This window comes from Apostichopus japonicus, chromosome 11 (assembly GCF_037975245.1).
Source record: "Apostichopus japonicus isolate 1M-3 chromosome 11, ASM3797524v1, whole genome shotgun sequence".
NCBI classification, from domain to species: domain Eukaryota; kingdom Metazoa; phylum Echinodermata; class Holothuroidea; order Aspidochirotida; family Stichopodidae; genus Apostichopus; species Apostichopus japonicus.
The window spans coordinates 50208-71884 of NC_092571.1; the positions used below are offsets into that span (position 1 = coordinate 50208).

At 44.1% G+C, this 21677-nt stretch overlaps 1 protein-coding gene across 1 annotated transcript; it reads left to right on the forward strand.

Moving 5' to 3' along the window:
* Window positions 1–5383: 5383 nt before the first annotated feature.
* LOC139976449 (uncharacterized) lies at window positions 5384–10637 on the forward strand. The gene has a single exon (XM_071985189.1). The coding sequence runs from the start codon at window positions 5597–5599 to the stop codon at window positions 6656–6658; it is 1062 nt and encodes a 353-aa protein (XP_071841290.1). The 5' UTR covers window positions 5384–5596; the 3' UTR covers window positions 6659–10637.
* The last annotated feature ends 11040 nt before the right edge of the window (window positions 10638–21677 follow it).

Genomic DNA, 21677 nt, shown 5'->3' on the forward strand with positions numbered 1-21677 from the left:
AGCGTGACGTATTTTGGATCGCGGGCTCGAGACCAGGTGGGGGCAGTTTGCTTTTGCCGGGATCTTATACGGTCTCTGGGAACTTTAAGTATTAGAAACGAATATAGATTTATATCAACTGCTGTCGTGGCGCGGTTGGTTGCTCTGTACCTCGAGAGCGTGACGTATTTTGGATCGCGGGCTCGAGACCAGGTGGGGGCAGTTTGCTTTTGCCGCGATCTTATACGGTCTCTGGGAACTTTAAGTAATAGAAACGAACATAGATTTATATCAACTGCTGTCGTGGCGCGGTTGGTTGCTCTGTACCTCGAGAGCGTGACGTATTTTGGATCGCGGGCTCGAGACCAGGTGGGGGCAGTTTGCTTTTGCCGGGTTCTTATACGGTCTCTGGAACTTTAAGTATTAGAAACGAACATAGATTCATTTCAACTGCTGTCGTGGCGCGGTTGGTTGCTCTGTACCTCGAGAGCGTGACGTATTTTGGATCGCGGGCTCGAGACCAGGTGGGGGCAGTTTGCTTTTGCCGGGATCTTATACGGTCTCTGGAACTTTAAGTATTAGAAACGAACATACATTTATATCAACTGCTGTCGTGGCGCGGTTGGTTGCTCTGTACCTCGAGAGCGTGACGTATTTTGGATCGCGGGCTCTAGACCAGGTGGGGGCAGTTTGCTTTTGCCGCGATCTTATACGGTCTCTGGGAACTTTAAGTATTAGAAACGAACATAGATTTATATCAACTGCTGTCGTGGCGCGGTTGGTTGCTCTGTACCTCGAGAGCGTGACGTATTTTGGATCGCGGGCTCGAGACCAGGTGGGGGCAGTTTGCTTTTGCCGCGATCTGGTACGGTCTCTGGGAACTTTAAGTATTAGAAACGAACATAGATTTATATCAACTGCTGTCGTGGCGCGGTTGGTTGCTCTGTACCTCGAGAGCGTGACGTATTTTGGATCGCGGGCTCGAGACCAGGTGGGGGCAGTTTGCTTTTGCCGCGATCTTATACGGTCTCTGGGAACTTTAAGTATTAGAAACGAACATAGATTTATATCAACTGATGTCGTGGCGCGGTTGGTTGCTCTGTACCTCGAGAGCGTGACGTATTTTGGATCGCGGGCTCGAGACCAGGTGGGGGCAGTTTGCTTTTGCCGCGATCTTATACGGTCTCTGGGAACTTTAAGTATTAGAAACAAACATAGATTTATATCAACTGCTGTCGTGGCGCGGTTGGTTGCTCTGTACCTCGAGAGCGTGACGTATTTTGGATCGCGGGCTCGAGACCAGGTGGGGGCAGTTTGCTTTTGCCGCGATCTTATACGGTCTCTGGGAACTTGAAGTATTAGAAACGAACATAGATTTATATCAACTGCTGTCGTGGCGCGGTTGGTTGCTCTGTACCTCGAGAGCGTGACGTATTTTGGATCGCGGGCTCGAGACCAGGTGGGGGCAGTTTGCTTTTGCCGCGATCTCATACGGTCTCTGGGAACTTTAAGTATTAGAAACGAACATAGATTTATATCAACTGCTGTCGTGGCGCGGTTGGTTGCTCTGTACCTGGAGAGCGTGACGTATTTTGGATCGCGGGCTCGAGACCAGGTGGGGGCAGTTTGCTTTTGCCGCGATCTCATACGGTCTCTGGGAACTTTAAGTATTAGAAACGAACATAGATTTATATCAACTGCTGTCGTGGCGCGGTTGGTTGCTCTGTACCTCGAGAGCGTGACGTATTTTGGATCGCGGGCTCGAGATCTGGTGGGGGCAGTTTGCTTTTGCCGCGATCTCATACGGTCTCTGGAACTTTAAGTATTAGAAACGAACATAGATTCATATCAACTGCTGTCGTGGCGCGGTTGGTTGCTCTGTACCTCGAGAGCGTGACGTATTTTGGATCGCGGGCTCGAGACCAGGTGAGGGCAGTTTGCTTTTGCCGCGATCTGGTACGGTCTCTGGGAACTTTAAGTATTAGAAACGAACATAGATTCATATCAACTGCTGTCGTGGCGCGGTTGGTTGCTCTGTACCTCGAGAGCGTGACGTATTTTGGATCGCGGGCTCGAGACCAGGTGGGGGCAGTTTGCTTTTGCCGCGATCTGGTACGGTCTCTGGGAACTTTAAGTATTAGAAACGAACATAGATTTATATCAACTGCTGTCGTGGCGCGGTTGGTTGCTCTGTACCTCGAGAGCGTGACGTATTTTGGATCGCGGGCTCGAGACCAGGTGGGGGCAGTTTGCTTTTGCCGCGATCTGGTACGGTCTCTTGGAACTTGAAGTATTAGAAACGAACATAGATTTATATCAACTGCTGTCGTGGCGCGGTTGGTTGCTCTGTACCTCGAGAGCGTGACGTATTTTGGATCGCGGGCTCGAGACCAGGTGGGGGCAGTTTGCTTTTGCCGCGATCTTATACGGTCTCTGGGAACTTGAAGTATTAGAAACAAACATAGATTTATATCAACTGCTGTCGTGGCGCGGTTGGTTGCTCTGTACCTCGAGAGCGTGACGTATTTTGGATCGCGGGCTCGAGACCAGGTGGGGGCAGTTTGCTTTTGCCGCGATCTCATACGGTCTCTGGGAACTTTAAGTATTAGAAACGAACATAGATTTATATCAACTGCTGTCGTGGCGCGGTTGGTTGCTCTGTACCTCGAGAGCGTGACGTATTTTGGATCGCGGGCTCGAGATCTGGTGGGGGCAGTTTGCTTTTGCCGCGATCTCATACGGTCTCTGGAACTTTAAGTATTAGAAACGAACATAGATTCATATCAACTGCTGTCGTGGCGCGGTTGGTTGCTCTGTACCTCGAGAGCGTGACGTATTTTGGATCGCGGGCTCGAGACCAGGTGAGGGCAGTTTGCTTTTGCCGCGATCTGGTACGGTCTCTGGGAACTTTAAGTATTAGAAACGAACATAGATTCATATCAACTGCTGTCGTGGCGCGGTTGGTTGCTCTGTACCTCGAGAGCGTGACGTATTTTGGATCGCGGGCTCGAGACCAGGTGGGGGCAGTTTGCTTTTGCCGCGATCTGGTACGGTCTCTGGGAACTTTAAGTATTAGAAACGAACATAGATTTATATCAACTGCTGTCGTGGCGCGGTTGGTTGCTCTGTACCTCGAGAGCGTGACGTATTTTGGATCGCGGGCTCGAGACCAGGTGGGGGCAGTTTGCTTTTGCCGCGATCTGGTACGGTCTCTTGGAACTTGAAGTATTAGAAACGAACATAGATTTATATCAACTGCTGTCGTGGCGCGGTTGGTTGCTCTGTACCTCGAGAGCGTGACGTATTTTGGATCGCGGGCTCGAGACCAGGTGGGGGCAGTTTGCTTTTGCCGCGATCTTATACGGTCTCTGGGAACTTGAAGTATTAGAAACAAACATAGATTTATATCAACTGCTGTCGTGGCGCGGTTGGTTGCTCTGTACCTCGAGAGCGTGACGTATTTTGGATCGCGGGCTCGAGACCAGGTGGGGGCAGTTTGCTTTTGCCGCGATCTTATACGGTCTCTGGGAACTTTAAGTATTAGAAACGAACATAGATTTATATCAACTGCTGTCGTGGCGCGGTTGGTTGCTCTGTACCTCGAGAGCGTGACGTATTTTGGATCGCGGGCTCGAGACCAGGTGGGGGCAGTTTGCTTTTGCCGCGATCTGGTACGGTCTCTGGGAACTTTAAGTATTAGAAACGAACATAGATTTATATCAACTGCTGTCGTGGCGCGGTTGGTTGCTCTGTACCTCGAGAGCGTGACGTATTTTGGATCGCGGGCTCGAGACCAGGTGGGGGCAGTTTGCTTTTGCCGCGATCTTATACGGTCTCTGGAACTTTAAGTATTAGAAACAAACATAGATTTATATCAACTGCTGTCGTGGCGCGGTTGGTTGCTCTGTACCTCGAGAGCGTGACGTATTTTGGATCGCGGGCTCGAGACCAGGTGGGGGCAGTTTGCTTTTGCGCGAACTCATACGGTCTCTGGAACTTTAAGTATTAGAAACGAACATAGATTTATATCAACTGCTGTCGTGGCGCGGTTGGTTGCTCTGTACCTCGAGAGCGTGACGTATTTTGGATCGCGGGCTCGAGACCAGGTGGGGGCAGTTTGCTTTTGCGCCAACTCATTCGGTCTCTGGAACTTTAAGTATTAGAAACGAACATAGATTTATATCAACTGCTGTCGTGGCGCGGTTGGTTGCTCTGTACCTCGAGAGCGTGACGTATTTTGGATCGCGGGCTCGAGACCAGGTGGGGGCAGTTTGCTTTTGCCGCGATCTTATACGGTCTCTGGGAACTTTAAGTATTAGAAACGAACATAGATTTATATCAACTGCTGTCGTGGCGCGGTTGGTTGCTCTGTACCTCGAGAGCGTGACGTATTTTGGATCGCGGGCTCGAGACCAGGTGGGGGCAGTTTGCTTTTGCCGCGATCTTATACGGTCTCTGGAACTTTAAGTATTAGAAACAAACATAGATTTATATCAACTGCTGTCGTGGCGCGGTTGGTTGCTCTGTACCTCGAGAGCGTGACGTATTTTGGATCGCGGGCTCGAGACCAGGTGGGGGCAGTTTGCTTTTGCGCGAACTCATACGGTCTCTGGAACTTTAAGTATTAGAAACGAACATAGATTTATATCAACTGCTGTCGTGGCGCGGTTGGTTGCTCTGTACCTCGAGAGCGTGACGTATTTTGGATCGCGGGCTCGAGACCAGGTGGGGGCAGTTTGCTTTTGCCGCGATCTCATACGGTCTCTGGAACTTTAAGTATTAGAAACGAACATAGATTTATATCAACTGCTGTCGTGGCGCGGTTGGTTGCTCTGTACCTCGAGAGCGTGACGTATTTTGGATCGCGGGCTCGAGACCAGGTGGGGGCAGTTTGCTTTTGCCGCGATCTTATACGGTCTCTGGAACTTTAAGTATTAGAAACGAACATAGACTTATATCAACTGCTGTCGTGGCGCGGTTGGTTGCTCTGTACCTCGAGAGCGTGACGTATTTTGGATCGCGGGCTCGAGACCAGGTGGGGGCAGTTTGCTTTTGCCAGGATCTTATACGGTCTCTGGAACTTTAAGTATTAGAAACGAACATAGATTTATATCAACTGCTGTCGTGGCGCGGTTGGTTGCTCTGTACCTCGAGAGCGTGACGTATTTTGGATCGCGGGCACGAGATTAGGTGGGGGCAGTTTGCTTTTGCCGGGATCTTATACGGTCTCTGGGAACTTTAAGTATTAGAAACGAACATAGATTTATATCAACTGCTGTCGTGGCGCGGTTGGTTGCTCTGTACCTCGAGAGCGTGACGTATTTTGGATCGCGGGCTCGAGACCAGGTGGGGGCAGTTTGCTTTTGCCGCGATCTGGCTGTCGTGGCGCGGTTGGTTGTGCTCTGTACCGGGTACTAGCTGATCTTCGTTCGTGCTTTATCACTTTATCTTATACTGATTCTTACCGATTCTTACACTGTACTTGTACTGTCTGCTGGATTTCTTTGACACCAGAAGGATATTTTATCGATTGAGTTTAATTACCAGGACTTTGTGATTTTAAACGTCGTAACTGCCATAGCGCCGTGAGGCGCTAAGGCGTGGTTAGTTGATCACCATGAGCACCGGTTCTGCGAAACCGAATCCCTATGTTATGAAGAATAACAGTGTGAAATTTGTTGATAATAACTACGATGCGTCGGTTGTACTGAAAGCTATCGCAACGGATATTGGGAAAGAAAATATAATGGGATGTGTGAAGACCCAAGGCCTGTGGATTGTTACTCTGAGAAAAAAGCAAGATGTTGAACTACTCCAAGAAACAGGATTGAAAGTAGGAGATGACCTGGTTAATATTGTGGGAGTAACCAAGACCATTCTGACCGTCAGTGTTTTTGGAGTACCACTATACGTTGATGACAGTGAGATAACAGACAAATTAGAAGAATTTGGCTGCAAATTAAGAAGCAATTGGGTGCACAAATTTTATGATGACTTCCCCGAAATCGAAAACGGAATAAGATTTGTAAGATTGGAAATGCCAAACAACGCGAAATCTCTACCTTACGCTATTATTGTCTCTGGAATCCATTTGAGATTGAAACACAATGGCCAATTACGTGTGTGTAACCTTTGTCTGGCAGAAGACCACATAATGCGTGATTGTCCACACTATTGTTGTCGCTCCTGTGGTCAACAAGGACATACCGCAAGCCGATGCCCAACAATAAGATGTTACAAGTGTAACAAAGATGGCCATAAAAGCTTCCAGTGCCCTGAAAACAGAAAGGAGGACAACGTTACCGTCGCTGGTAATCCGGACAAGAATGAACTAAGCAAAGATGAAATACAACAAGAAGCCAGCCCTATTGTAACCAAAATACCTGCGGAAACCGTTTCTGAACTGAATCAGGAAGCAAATGCAGCCAAGGAGAAAGATGCGACCAAAACAACAGAAGATAAAACCAAGCCAGAACCATCCAGTAAAACTGAACATAAATCAGCATCTCAGACATCAATTAGTACACCAAGTAGAACTCCTGAACCGACCGGAATGAAGAGACCAATCTCAAGCGAAGACGACACTTTTGTAAATACCAATAAAAGAGGAGCAAATACCACCCCAAACCTTAGCGTGGCAAGACGTTTTATACAGAGGATAAACACAAATAAAACTTAACATTCCGTTTAGTAACATTAAATTGTAACGGTCTAAGAAGGAAGGACAAAAGGAACGAACTTTTTGAAACTTTAATCAAAAGGAAATACGATATTATTTTTCTTCAAGAAACCTTTTGGGATGAGGACATTTTTCAAATCGCCACGAAAGAATGGGATGGTAAAATTTTTTCATCTATGTATTCTCTCCAGAATAGGAGAGGTGTTGCCACACTAATCAGAAAAGAGTCAGATATAGAAGTGAAAAGTTATGAAACTGACCAAACAGGTCGAATTATCCAGACCGATCTAGTTATAGAAGAACAAACTTTTACTGTTATTAATATTTATGCTCCAAATAATACGGTTGAAAGGAAATCCTTCTTTTTAGATGTACACAAACGACTTCACAAAAATAAAAGTAAAGTAATTGTAACTGGGGATTTCAATAACATAATCAATACTTATTTAGATAGATATCCGGTTAAATACTCCTCTGATGTGTCTAGAAAGACCTTAAAGGACCTTATGCTCAATTTTGATTTGATCGATATATGGAGAGAGAGAAATCCAAAAGAAGCAGACTTTTCTTGTAACCGAAATTGTATGAACTATAATAGTTCCTCAAGAATAGACAGATTTTTAATTTCTAACGATTTGAAAGCTAATATAACATCCTCCCGACATTTACCGTACCCTTATTCAGATCATAATTTTGTTGAGTTAACAATGGATTTATCTCTCATCCCAAGAGGAAAGGGGTATTGGATATTTAATAACGCCTTACTGTTAGACCAAGATTATTGTAATCAAATTAGGGAAATTATTAATTTTAGGAAAAGGCAAGACAGTTTTACTGAAAATATTTTCGAATGGTATGAATTACTTAAAAAAGATATAAAATCCACTTCAATCAATTTCAGTAGACAAAAACAAAAAAAACTACACAAACAGAAACTGAAACTTATCAAAGAAATCAAATTTGAAAAGAAAAAGGCCCAAAAATATGCCGACTATGTTATTAATAGACTTAAAAACCTGCAAGAAAAATTAGATGAAATAACCAAAAATGAGCTCAGAGGAGCTGCAATTAGAGCTAAGATTCAGTGGTATGATGAAGGAGAAAAATCTACAAAGTTTTTCCTTGGACTTGAAAGGAGCAGGCAAAAAAAGAAGGTAATAAGAAAATTAGTTAACGAACAGGGTAACATAATCCATAATCAAGATGAAATATTAAAACACCAATGTCAATATTATGCTGACCTTTATACTGCGGAAGCAACATATTGCAATGCACAAGAACTTATTTTACCAAAAATCTCTAAAATGCTTTCCCCGACTGAAACCGAAATTTGCGAACAAGATTTAACAACAACCGAATTAAAGACTGCCTTAGACTCTATGCAAGCAAATAAAAGTCCAGGACTAGATGGCCTGACGGCGGAGTTTTTCAAATATTTTTGGTGGGATTTTACTGATATTTTTCATAACCTTATCAAACAAATGTCCAATAGTATGGAATTGTGTGATTCCATGAAAGTAGGTGTTATTTCTTTAATCCCTAAAAAAGGAGACTTAACAAGACTCAATAATTGGAGACCAATAAGTCTTCTTAATACAGACTATAAAATAATAAGTAAAGCCCTTGCAAACAGAATTAATAACGTAATAAGTAACCTAATATCTGATGATCAAACATGTTGTAATCCAGGGAATGATATTAGTGAAAATGTTATTACAATGAACCTTATTATCGATTATGTCAAAGAAAATCATTTAAATGGATTCATCCTAAAAATTGACCAATACAAAGCTTTCGATCGTGTTAACCACGAATATTTATTTAATGTCCTTAACAAAATGGGTTTTGGACCAAGTTTTCAAAAATGGATTAAAATTCTCTATACTAATATTCAATCATGTATTAAACATAATGGTTTTGTCTCTGACCTGTTCCCAATTAAGAGAGGAGTAAGGCAAGGTTGCCCAATTTCAGCTATTTTATATGTTCTGAGCGCAGAACCCTTTCATGAAATAATATGTAATAATCCTGAAATTTCAGGAATTAAGATCTGCAACACCGAAGTTAAAATGTTTCAGCATGCTGATGATACAACTTTCTTCGTTTCAAATGTTACAAGTTTATATGCAATTTTAGATACAATTAAGATTTATGAACAAGCATCAGGTTCAAAATGTAACTTGGGAAAAACTGAGCTATTAATGATAGGCAATTACCAACTGGATGAACCTCACGATTTTAACTTTCCTGTGAGGAAAGATTATATTGATATTCTAGGTGTTTCTATTGGTAATGTGAATGGGATTATTGAAGTTCAAAACTGGGAAAATAAAATAGAAAAATGTACATCCTTACTAAAAAGATGGACATTTAGAAAGTTATCACTTAAAGGCAAAGTTTTAGTTGTTAACTCTTTAATAATATCTAGGTTAACGTATTTAATGAGTATTTTGACTGTGCCAGGTTGGGTATTAGACTCATTTCGTCAGGCAGTAACTGATTTTATATGGGATGGGAAAACACCTCTAATCAGTTTTAAGTCATTAATGTTGCCTATAAGTAAAGGAGGGCTCAAACTTTGTGATTTAGAAATTAAGCGAGATTCTTTAAGGATTAAATTAGTTAGCAAACTGCTAAATGGAAGTGTTAATGTAAAACTGAAGACATGTATGTTATTTTTTCTTAATAAGTACGAAAATATGAAGCTTGGATTGGGTATTTTTCAAGTGGACCCGCAGACTAAATCTTTACTCACTATGCAACCTTTTGCCAGAGAAATGCTACTCGCATGGAAAAATATTACACAGGGCTATTTTGTAGAACCTAGCACACGTGAGGAGATGCTTATCCAACCAATTTTTCATAACCCTCTCCTACGCGATGAGAACGGTGAAACTCTTTTTAACAGTATTTTTATTGATGGAGGTATAATTATGGTTGGTGACCTTATGTATGAGGTCATCCCAACACAACTGCCATCAGTAGCCGTTCATGAATGCATAACACTCACTAATCCCGATAATCCCATTTCCTTGAATGAGGTAGAAACGGTTATTTCTATGGTAATGAATGTATTACCCGAGAACTGGTTGACAGAGATCAATTCATCCGACATTGTGGTATCTACACAATCCGACTTACAATACGCCGTTCATTTTCAATGTGGTTGTGACACTATTGATGGTGCTGTATTAACTTGTAAGAGAGCATCTGACCTTTTACGTACTTTAAGAAATAATACCCCTAAAGGTGAATTATATTGGAAGAAAACGTATGCAGATCTATCTTTTGAAACTAGGTGGGAAAATGTCTTTAAATCGCCTAAGAGTAATACAGATGCTGAAATCGACTACAAAATAATGCATAACATTTTATTTACTAATGAGAAATTGTATAAATTCAAAATGATTGATTCTCCTATGTGTACATTTTGCAGAAGTTCGATTGAAACAATACATCACCTTTTTATAACTTGTCCTAAATTATTCCCACTCTGGGAAAATTTAACCAACAAACTGAATAAACTACATTTTGTTGACAGCCATTATGGTTGGACCTTAGGTACATTATTTGGTCTGGGTCTTAATGCAAAAAATCAAGATGGTCTCCTTATAGACTATATATTCAATATCTATAAAACTGTAATATGGAAAAGCCGTAATGCAATTATTTATAATGGTGGTACTATGAATATTACAGCATATTTTCATAATTATATGAAGAAGAAGTTACGTTTTATGTATGAGGTTTACGCGAGCCATAACAACTTAGATAATTTTTTTCAGTTTTTTGGAAAAGGTAATATTCTACTTTTAGCCGACAAAGACCATACCTACCAGTACCATTTAGATAGAGGCTAATTATTTTGAGCCAACAAATGGTATGATAAATTGTAATAATTTACTTATGCCTGTATACGCATAGTTAAGTAGGGCTTTATCTGTAAAAATAAAGCTAAGTACTATTTCAACGATATATTATCGACTTGGACAACATTTCCATGTTTTATACGATATGAGATTTCAATCGAATTAAGTTAAAGGTATTTCTGAGTAACATTCAAATTACGGTATAAGAACATTAACAAGTAAATATATTTTTATTTTTATTATTTAGTTCTGCAAGAACTCATTGTATATATTGTTTAGTGAATGGGTGAACCAGTAGGTTCACTTTCAAATAAAAAAAAAAAAAAAAAAAAAAAAAAAAAGGTTGCTCTGTACCTCGAGAGCGTGACGTATTTTGGATCGCGGGCTCGAGACCAGGTGGGGGCAGTTTGCTTTTGCCGCGATCTTATACGGTCTCTGGAAACTTTAAGTATTAGACACGAACATAGATTTATATCAACTGCTGTCGTGGCGCGGTTGGTTGCTCTGTACCTCGAGAGCGTGACGTATTTTGGATCGCGGGCTCGAGACCAGGTGGGGGCAGTTTGCTTTTGCCGCGATCTTATACGGTCTCTGGGAACTTTAAGTATTAGAAACGAACATAGATTTATATCAACTGCTGTCGTGGCGCGGTTGGTTGCTCTGTACCTCGAGAGCGTGACGTATTTTGGATCGCGGGCTCGAGACCAGGTGGGGGCAGTTTGCTTTTGCCGCGATCTGGTACGGTCTCTGGAACTTTAAGTATTAGAAACGAACATAGATTTATATCAACTGCTTTCGTGGCGCGGTTGGTTGCTCTGTACCTCGAGAGCGTGACGTATTTTGGATCGCGGGCTCGAGACCAGGTGGGGGCAGTTTGCTTTTGCCGCGATCTCATACGGTCTCTGGGAACTTTAAGTATTAGAAACGAACATAGATTTATATCAACTGCTGTCGTGGCGCGGTTGGTTGCTCTGTACCTCGAGAGCGTGACGTATTTTGGATCGCGGGCTCGAGACCAGGTGGGGGCAGTTTGCTTTTGCCGCGATCTTATACGGTCTCTGGGAACTTTAAGTATTAGAAACGAACATAGATTTATATCAACTGCTGTCGTGGCGCGGTTGGTTGCTCTGTACCTCGAGAGCGTGACGTATTTTGGATCGCGGGCTCGAGACCAGGTGGGGGCAGTTTGCTTTTGCCGCGATCTGGTACGGTCTCTGGGAACTTTAAGTATTAGAAACGAACATAGATTTATATCAACTGCTTTCGTGGCGCGGTTGGTTGCTCTGTACCTCGAGAGCGTGACGTATTTTGGATCGCGGGCTCGAGACCAGGTGGGGGCAGTTTGCTTTTGCCGCGATCTGGTACGGTCTCTGGAACTTTAAGTATTAGAAACGAACATAGATTTATATCAACTGCTTTCGTGGCGCGGTTGGTTGCTCTGTACCTCGAGAGCGTGACGTATTTTGGATCGCGGGCTCGAGACCAGGTGGGGGCAGTTTGCTTTTGCCGCGATCTGGTACGGTCTCTGGAACTTTAAGTATTAGAAACGAACATAGATTTATATCAACTGCTGTCGTGGCGCGGTTGGTTGCTCTGTACCTCGAGAGCGTGACGTATTTTGGATCGCGGGCTCGAGACCAGGTGGGGGCAGTTTGCTTTTGCCGCGATCTTATACGGTCTCTGGAACTTTAAGTATTAGAAACGAACATAGATTTATATCAACTGCTGTCGTGGCGCGGTTGGTTGCTCTGTACCTCGAGAGCGTGACGTATTTTGGATCGCGGGCTCGAGACCAGGTGGGGGCAGTTTGCTTTTGCCGCGATCTTATACGGTCTCTGGAACTTTAAGTATTAGAAACGAACATAGATTTATATCAACTGCTGTCGTGGCGCGGTTGGTTGCCTGTACCTCGAGAGCGTGACGTATTTTGGATCGCGGGCTCGAGACCAGGTGGGGGCAGTTTGCTTTTGCCGGGTTCTTATACGGTCTCTGGGAACTTTAAGTATTAGAAACGAACATAGATTTATATCAACTGCTGTCGTGGCGCGGTTGGTTGCTCTGTACCTCGAGAGCGTGACGTATTTTGGATCGCGGGCTCGAGACCAGGTGGGGGCAGTTTGCTTTTGCCGCGATCTTATACGGTCTCTGGAACTTTAAGTATTAGAAACGAACATAGATTTATATCAACTGCTGTCGTGGCGCGGTTGATTGCTCTGTACCTCGAGAGCGTGACGTATTTTGGATCGCGGGCTCGAGACCAGGTGGGGGCAGTTTGCTTTTGCCGCGATCTTATACGGTCTCTGGAACTTTAAGTATTAGAAACGAACATAGATTTATATCAACTGCTGTCGTGGCGCGGTTGATTGCTCTGTACCTCGAGAGCGTGACGTATTTTGGATCGCGGGCTCGAGATCTGGTGGGGGCAGTTTGCTTTTTCCGCGATCTCATACGGTCTCTGGAACTTTAAGTATTAGAAACGAACATAGATTTATATCAACTGCTGTCGTGGCGCGGTTGGTTGCTCTGTACCTCGAGAGCGTGACGTATTTTGGATCGCGGGCTCGAGACCAGGTGGGGGCAGTTTGCTTTTGCCGCGATCTTATACGGTCTCTGGGAACTTTAAGTATTAGAAACGAACATAGATTTATATCAACTGCTGTCGTGGCGCGGTTGGTTGCTCTGTACCTCGAGAGCGTGACGTATTTTGGATCGCGGGCTCGAGACCAGGTGGGGGCAGTTTGCTTTTGCCGCGATCTGGTACGGTCTCTGGAACTTTAAGTATTAGAAACGAACATAGATTTATATCAACTGCTTTCGTGGCGCGGTTGGTTGCTCTGTACCTCGAGAGCGTGACGTATTTTGGATCGCGGGCTCGAGACCAGGTGGGGGCAGTTTGCTTTTGCCGCGATCTGGTACGGTCTCTGGAACTTTAAGTATTAGAAACGAACATAGATTTATATCAACTGCTGTCGTGGCGCGGTTGGTTGCTCTGTACCTCGAGAGCGTGACGTATTTTGGATCGCGGGCTCGAGACCAGGTGGGGGCAGTTTGCTTTTGCCGCGATCTTATACGGTCTCTGGAACTTTAAGTATTAGAAACGAACATAGATTTATATCAACTGCTGTCGTGGCGCGGTTGGTTGCTCTGTACCTCGAGAGCGTGACGTATTTTGGATCGCGGGCTCGAGACCAGGTGGGGGCAGTTTGCTTTTGCCGCGATCTTATACGGTCTCTGGAACTTTAAGTATTAGAAACGAACATAGATTTATATCAACTGCTGTCGTGGCGCGGTTGGTTGCCTGTACCTCGAGAGCGTGACGTATTTTGGATCGCGGGCTCGAGACCAGGTGGGGGCAGCTTGCTTTTGCCGGGTTCTTATACGGTCTCTGGGAACTTTAAGTATTAGAAACGAACATAGATTTATATCAACTGCTGTCGTGGCGCGGTTGGTTGCTCTGTACCTCGAGAGCGTGACGTATTTTGGATCGCGGGCTCGAGACCAGGTGGGGGCAGTTTGCTTTTGCCGCGATCTGGTACGGTCTCTGGGAACTTTAAGTATTAGAAACGAACATAGATTTATATCAACTGCTGTCGTGGCGCGGTTGATTGCTCTGTACCTCGAGAGCGTGACGTATTTTGGATCGCGGGCTCGAGACCAGGTGGGGGCAGTTTGCTTTTGCCGGGTTCTCATACGGTCTCTGGAACTTTAAGTATTAGAAACGAACATAGATTTATATCAACTGCTGTCGTGGCGCGGTTGGTTGCTCTGTACCTCGAGAGCGTGACGTATTTTGGATCGCGGGCTCGAGACCAGGTGGGGGCAGTTTGCTTTTGCCGCGATCTTATACGGTCTCTGGGAACTTTAAGTATTAGAAACGAACATAGATTTATATCAACTGCTGTCGTGGCGCGGTTGGTTGCTCTGTACCTCGAGAGCGTGACGTATTTTGGATCGCGGGCTCGAGACCAGGTGGGGGCAGTTTGCTTTTGCCGCGATCTTATACGGTCTCTGGGAACTTTAAGTATTAGAAACGAACATAGATTTATATCAACTGCTGTCGTGGCGCGGTTGGTTGCTCTGTACCTCGAGAGCGTGACGTATTTTGGATCGCGGGCTCGAGACCAGTTGGGGGCAGTTTGCTTTTGCCGCGATCTTATACGGTCTCTTGGATCTTTAAGTATTAGAAACGAACATAGATTTATATCAACTGCTGTCGTGGCGCGGTTGGTTGCTCTGTACCTCGAGAGCGTGACGTATTTTGGATCGCGGGCTCGAGACCAGGTGGGGGCAGTTTGCTTTTGCCGGGTTCTTATACGGTCTCTAGAACTTTAAGTATTAGAAACGAACATAGATTTATATCAACTGCTGTCGTGGCGCGGTTGGTTGCTCTGTACCTCGAGAGCGTGACGTATTTTGGATCGCGGGCTCGAGACCAGGTGGGGGCAGTTTGCTTTTGCCGCGATCTGGTACGGTCTCTGGGAACTTTAAGTATTAGAAACGAACATAGATTTATATCAACTGCTGTCGTGGCGCGGTTGGTTGCTCTGTACCTCGAGAGCGTGACGTATTTTGGATCGCGGGCTCGAGACCAGGTGGGGGCAGTTTGCTTTTGCCGCGATCTGGTACGGTCTCTGGGAACTTTAAGTATTAGAAACGAACATAGATTTATATCAACTGCTGTCGTGGCGCGGTTGGTTGCTCTGTACCTCGAGAGCGTGACGTATTTTGGATCGCGGGCTCGAGACCAGGTGGGGGCAGTTTGCTTTTGCCGGGTTCTTATACGGTCTCTGGGAACTTTAAGTATTAGAAACGAACATAGATTTATATCAACTGCTGTCGTGGCGCGGTTGGTTGCTCTGTACCTCGAGAGCGTGACGTATTTTGGATCGCGGGCTCGAGACCAGGTGGGGGCAGTTTGCTTTTGCCGCGATCTGGTACGGTCTCTGGAACTTTAAGTATTAGAAACGAACATAGATTTATATCAACTGCTGTCGTGGCGCGGTTGGTTGCTCTGTACCTCGAGAGCGTGACGTATTTTGGATCGCGGGCTCGAGACCAGGTGGGGGCAGTTTGCTTTTGCCGCGATCTTATACGGTCTCTGGGAACTTTAAGTATTAGAAACGAACATAGATTTATATCAACTTCTGTCGTGGCGCGGTTGGTTGCTCTGTACCTCGAGAGCGTGACGTATTTTGGATCGCGGGCTCGAGACCAGGTGGGGGCAGTTTGCTTTTGCCGCGATCTTATACGGTCTCTGGAACTTTAAGTATTAGAAACGAACATAGATTTATATCAACTGCTGTCGTGGCGCGGTTGATTGCTCTGTACCTCGAGAGCGTGACGTATTTTGGATCGCGGGCTCGAGACCAGGTGGGGGCAGTTTGCTTTTGCCGCGATCTTATACGGTCTCTGGAACTTTAAGTATTAGAAACGAACATAGATTTATATCAACTGCTGTCGTGGCGCGGTTGGTTGCTCTGTACCTCGAGAGCGTGACGTATTTTGGATCGCGGGCTCGAGACCAGGTGGGGGCAGTTTGCTTTTGCCGCGATCTTATACGGTCTCTGGGAACTTTAAGTATTAGAAACGAACATAGATTGATATCAACTGCTGTCGTGGCGCGGTTGGTTGCTCTGTACCTCGAGAGCGTGACGTATTTTGGATCGCGGGCTCGAGACCAGGTGGGGGCAGTTTGCTTTTGCCGCGATCTTATACGGTCTCTGGGAACTTTAAGTATTAGAAACGAACATAGATTTATATCAACTGCTGTCGTGGCGCGGTTGGTTGCTCTGTACCTCGAGAGCGTGACGTATTTTGGATCGCGGGCTCGAGACCAGGTGGGGGCAGTTTGCTTTTGCCGCGATCTTATACGGTCTCTGGAACTTTAAGTATTAGAAACGAACATAGATTTATATCAACTGCTGTCGTGGCGCGGTTGATTGCTCTGTACCTCGAGAGCGTGACGTATTTTGGATCGCGGGCTCGAGACCAGGTGGGGGCAGTTTGCTTTTGCCGCGATCTGGTACGGTCTCTGGAACTTTAAGTATTAGAAACGAACATAGATTTATATCAACTGCTGTCGTGGCGCGGTTGGTTGCTCTGTACCTCGAGAGCGTGACGTATTTTGGATCGCGGGCTCGAGACCAGGTGGGGGCAGTTTGCTTTTGCCGCGATCTTATACGGTCTCTGGGAACTTTAAGTATTAGAAACGAACATAGATTTATATCAACTGCTGTCGTGGCGCGGTTGGTTGCTCTGTACCTCGAGAGCGTGACGTATTTTGGATCGCGGGCTCGAGACCAGGTGGGGGCAGTTTGCTTTTGCCGCGATCTTATACGGTCTCTGGAACTTTAAGTATTAGAAACGAACATAGATTTATATCAACTGCTGTCGTGGCGCGGTTGATTGCTCTGTACCTCGAGAGCGTGACGTATTTTGGATCGCGGGCTCGAGACCAGGTGGGGGCAGTTTGCTTTTGCCGCGATCTTATACGGTCTCTGGAACTTTAAGTATTAGAAACGAACATAGATTTATATCAACTGCTGTCGTGGCGCGGTTGGTTGCTCTGTACCTCGAGAGCGTGACGTATTTTGGATCGCGGGCTCGAGACCAGGTGGGGGCAGTTTGCTTTTGCCGCGATCTTATACGGTCTCTGGGAACTTTAAGTATTAGAAACGAACATAGATTTATATCAACTGCTGTCGTGGCGCGGTTGGTTGTGTTAGCTGTTAGCTGTTTTCTTTGTTACTTTTTTCGAACTTTCTTGTTCCACTTTTTCTTCAACCTGCAACATCCAAGTTCTTGGATGATAGCGGTTTTTTATTACTGTGTTTCAATTTGGTCCGTTAAACTATAGGAGTTTTGTAGGTAATTTTTGAAGTCGCCAAGGCGACGAAGGCCGCCAAGGCGTGTGCTAGTGCGAACATGGGTTCCGCGAAACCATCAATACAACGTTTGAAAACTAACAGTGTTAGGGTATTTGACAATGGACATAGCTATGGAGACGTACTGAAATCGATATCTGAGGATCTTGGGAATAATAGAATTGTGGGATGTGTTAAGACGTCAGGGCACTGGATTGTGACATTGAAGAATGAATCTGATGCGGAACTTATCCAGGAAACCGGCCTTAATATTAAAGGCGACCATTGTAATGTTACCGGAGTGGAAAAATTTATACTAACGGTGAGTCTTTTTGGGGTACCCTGTTACATTTCTGACGAAGAACTTTCGGCTAAGCTAGTGGAATACGGATGCTCAATTAAATCCAAATGGACGCGAAAATACTATTCCGACTATCCAGACGTGGAAAACGGTATTCGATTCGTAAGAGTACAGTTGCCAAATAATGCCAAAAGCCTGCCCTACGCAATTACGATTGCTGGTGTACATCTAAGACTTAAACACAACAGCCAATCTAAAGTCTGTAACAACTGCTTGAGCGACACCCATGTCATGAAAGAATGTCCCCAGTACGTATGTAGAGAATGTAATACCCAGGGCCACACGGAGAGCCGTTGCCCTAGGGTAAAGTGCTTTAGATGCCAAAACTTTGGTCATAAAAGTTTCCTATGCACGGAGCAACCACCTGAGGAAGATAACGATGTCGAACCAGAGAAGCCTTCAGACAATGGTGAGATGGACACAGAAACTGAACCTTCTAACGTCACTGAGAGCGCCAACAAGGAAACAGTTCCCGGGGGCCCACCAGCCCAACCCACAGTGCAACCTCCTGACACGGTAGATCAAGCCAACCGGAACAAGGACCAAATTAAGGAGACTCAAATGCGACATGAAAATGACACCGACGCTGCCGCACCTGGTTCAATTACTGATACAAAACTTGAACGAAACTCGACAAAAACTAAATCTACTGTGATATTAGGCAATGCTAAAGGTAAAGAAAAATCGAGAAGCCAGCCCTCATCGGTCAAGCCCCAATCGCAGCCATGTACCAACATTAACAATGGAATCGAAACAGGAGGCTTAAAGAGAGCTGTCTCCAGCGATGACGATTGGAACATACACCTTTCCCGAAAGAACAGAGCAGTACAAAAGAAGAAAATAGCCACGCCGAAATTACATACTGCAAGGAACTTTAGCCCCAAAGCTCCAAATCAACAAGCTAACTATAATAACACTAAACTGTAATGGGTTGAGAAACGGCGAAAAGAGGAGGGAACTTTTCAATATGTTAAACAAGAAACGATACGACATTGTTATTCTACAGGAAACATTTTGGGATGATCAATGCCACCAAGACGCCCAGCATGAATGGGGTGGTGAAGTTTTTTCCTCTCTTTATGCAAAAGACAAAAGGAGAGGGGTGTCGTGTTTAATTCGACGCGATGCAGACATTGATACTATCAATCATAGAATCGACGATGAGGGAAGGGTTGTAATGTTGGATGTCACTATGGATCAGCGACCACTTACTATTATCGGAGTTTATGCTCCCAACATAATTTCGGAAAGGAAACAATTCTACCTTGACCTGAACCACTATCTTAATCTGACTCAAAATCCGATAATTCTAACCGGAGATTTTAATAACGTTTTAAACGTTTACAAAGACAGATACCCACCGAAAACGCATTCAGATAGCTCGAGAAAACCGTTAAAAGATATAATGGTCAATTTTGACCTCATAGATATTTGGCGAGATCGAAACCCAAACAAAATCGAGTTTACATGGACCAGAAACACCGTAGACAGGTCCTTTTCATCGAGAATAGATCGGTTTCTTATCTCCAAAAGCCTTGCCTACAATGTTAATGTAAGCCAACACATAACATACCCCCGGTCGGATCATAATATTTTAATGTTACGCCTGGATTTTGAAAATCTCCCTCGGGGACCAGGCTATTGGATTTTTAACAATTCTCTCCTACTGGACGACGAGTACTGTGAGGGTATTAGAGAACTTATACAAAATTCCAAAAACGACAGCCACTACGAAACTGATTTTTTCACCTGGTACGACAATCTTAAACATTCGATACAGTCAACAACTATCAAATACTCTAAGAGGAAGCAAAAAAAGCAACGCCGGCTCAAAACGAAATTAGTAAAACAATTCAACTATGAAAGAGTGAAGGCTCAGAAATTCCCTGACTATGATATTACTTTGTTGAAGCGCCTTGAAAGCGAACTGAATGAGATTGAACTTGACGAACTCAAAGGAATTTCACTCAGAGCCAAACTACAGTGGTACGAAAACGGCGAAAAATCAACAAAGTTTTTTCTCAATCTGGAGAAAAGTAGACAAAAACGAAAAGTCATGAGACAACTGACAACCGAGAATGGATATGTTCTTACAGAACAAGAGGACATCATCACCGAACAGGTTAATTTCTATAAGGAGCTATATACTGATCACCCAATAGACGACAAATCAAAAACTGAACTACTCGAGAATATTTCCAGAACACTGTCCTCCCCTTCGGCAGATCTATGCGACGAACATCTCTCAGTTGCCGAACTTAAAGCTGCTCTCGATTCAATGGAGAACAACAAAAGCCCAGGACTCGATGGCCTAACCGTCCAGTTTTTCAAAACATTCTGGTATGATCTTATTAACATATTAGAGAAACTTATCACCGAAATTTTCAATTGTAATATGCTTTGTGACTCTATGAAAACTGGAGTACTCACGTTGATTCCTAAGAAAGGTGACCTTAGTTATATCACTAATTGGAGGCCCATAAGTCTTCTCAACACCGACTACAAAATTATTAGTAAATCTCTAGCCAATAGAATGTCAAAGGTTATCAGCGAACTCATCTCCGATGACCAGTCGTGCTGTATACCTAATAGGGACATTTCTGAAAACGTCATTACTATGCAGAATATTATTAACTTTATCAACGATAATAACTCTAACGGCTTGATTCTTAAGATTGATCAGTACAAGGCTTTTGATAGAGTTATTCACAGTTACCTCTTTAGTGTTATGGAAAAAATGGGTTTTGGTCCTCTATTACAAAAGTGGATTAAAATCCTTTACAATGATATTTCCTGTTGTATTAAGCATAACGGGCACATCTCTAAATCATTCCCCGTCTCAAGAGGTGTCCGTCAAGGTTGCCCAATTTCTGCCATTTTATATGTGTTAAGCAGTGAACCCTTCCATGACGCTATTCAAAATTGCCCCTCCATTTCTGGGATCATTTATTGTGATATTGAGGCAAAAATTTTCCAACACGCCGACGACACTACATTTTTTGTATCGAATACTTCTAGTATCAGTTCAATTTTTCGTGTTATTGAGTTGTACGAAAGAGCGTCAGGCTCAAAGTGCAACTACAACAAAACAGAAGCCCTTGCCCTCGGTCGTTCACCCTTGGCCGACCATCAGTTCAAATTCCCGGTTAGACACGACTATATTACAATTTTAGGTGTCGCTATTGGAAATGACCACTACAAATTAGAAACTACAAATTGGGAAGAAAAGGTCAATAAATGTGGACTGGTCTTGCGGCGGTGGAAATTCCGAAAACTATCTTTCAAGGGTAAAGTTTTGGTGATTAATTCACTGGTGAATTCCCGCCTTGTTTATCTAATGTCTATCCTCGCCACCCCCGATTGGGTTATCAGTACTATCCGCAATAGTGTTATCGAATTCCTTTGGAACGGTAAAAAACCACTGATTAAGTACGGGACACTGTTGCTCCCAGTACAACAAGGGGGCCTCAAGCTTTGCGACCTTGAAATTCTTCGAGACTCTCTCAGAATCAAAACTGTCAGTAAACTTATTAAAGGTACTATAAGTCAAAAGCTTAGCCGCATTATGTTATATAACCTAAACCATTACGAAAATATGCTTCTAGGCACATATATCTTCCAAATTGTTCCGAATTGCAAATCATTGCGTAATCTATACCCCTACTACAGGGAAATTTTGCTTGCCTGGAAGAGAATTACACAAGGGCAATTTTGCCGGCCCATTACGAGGAAGGAAATTTTATTACAACCTTTATTCCAAAACCCACTGATTTGCGACGATCAGGACAAAACCTTTTTCAATAGAAATTTCATTGATGGTGGCATTATACGGGTGGGTGATCTTATGTACGAGATTATACCAACACACCTCCCGGCCGAAGCCGTTTATGAATGCATTGCATTGGCAAATCCTGATAATACACTTA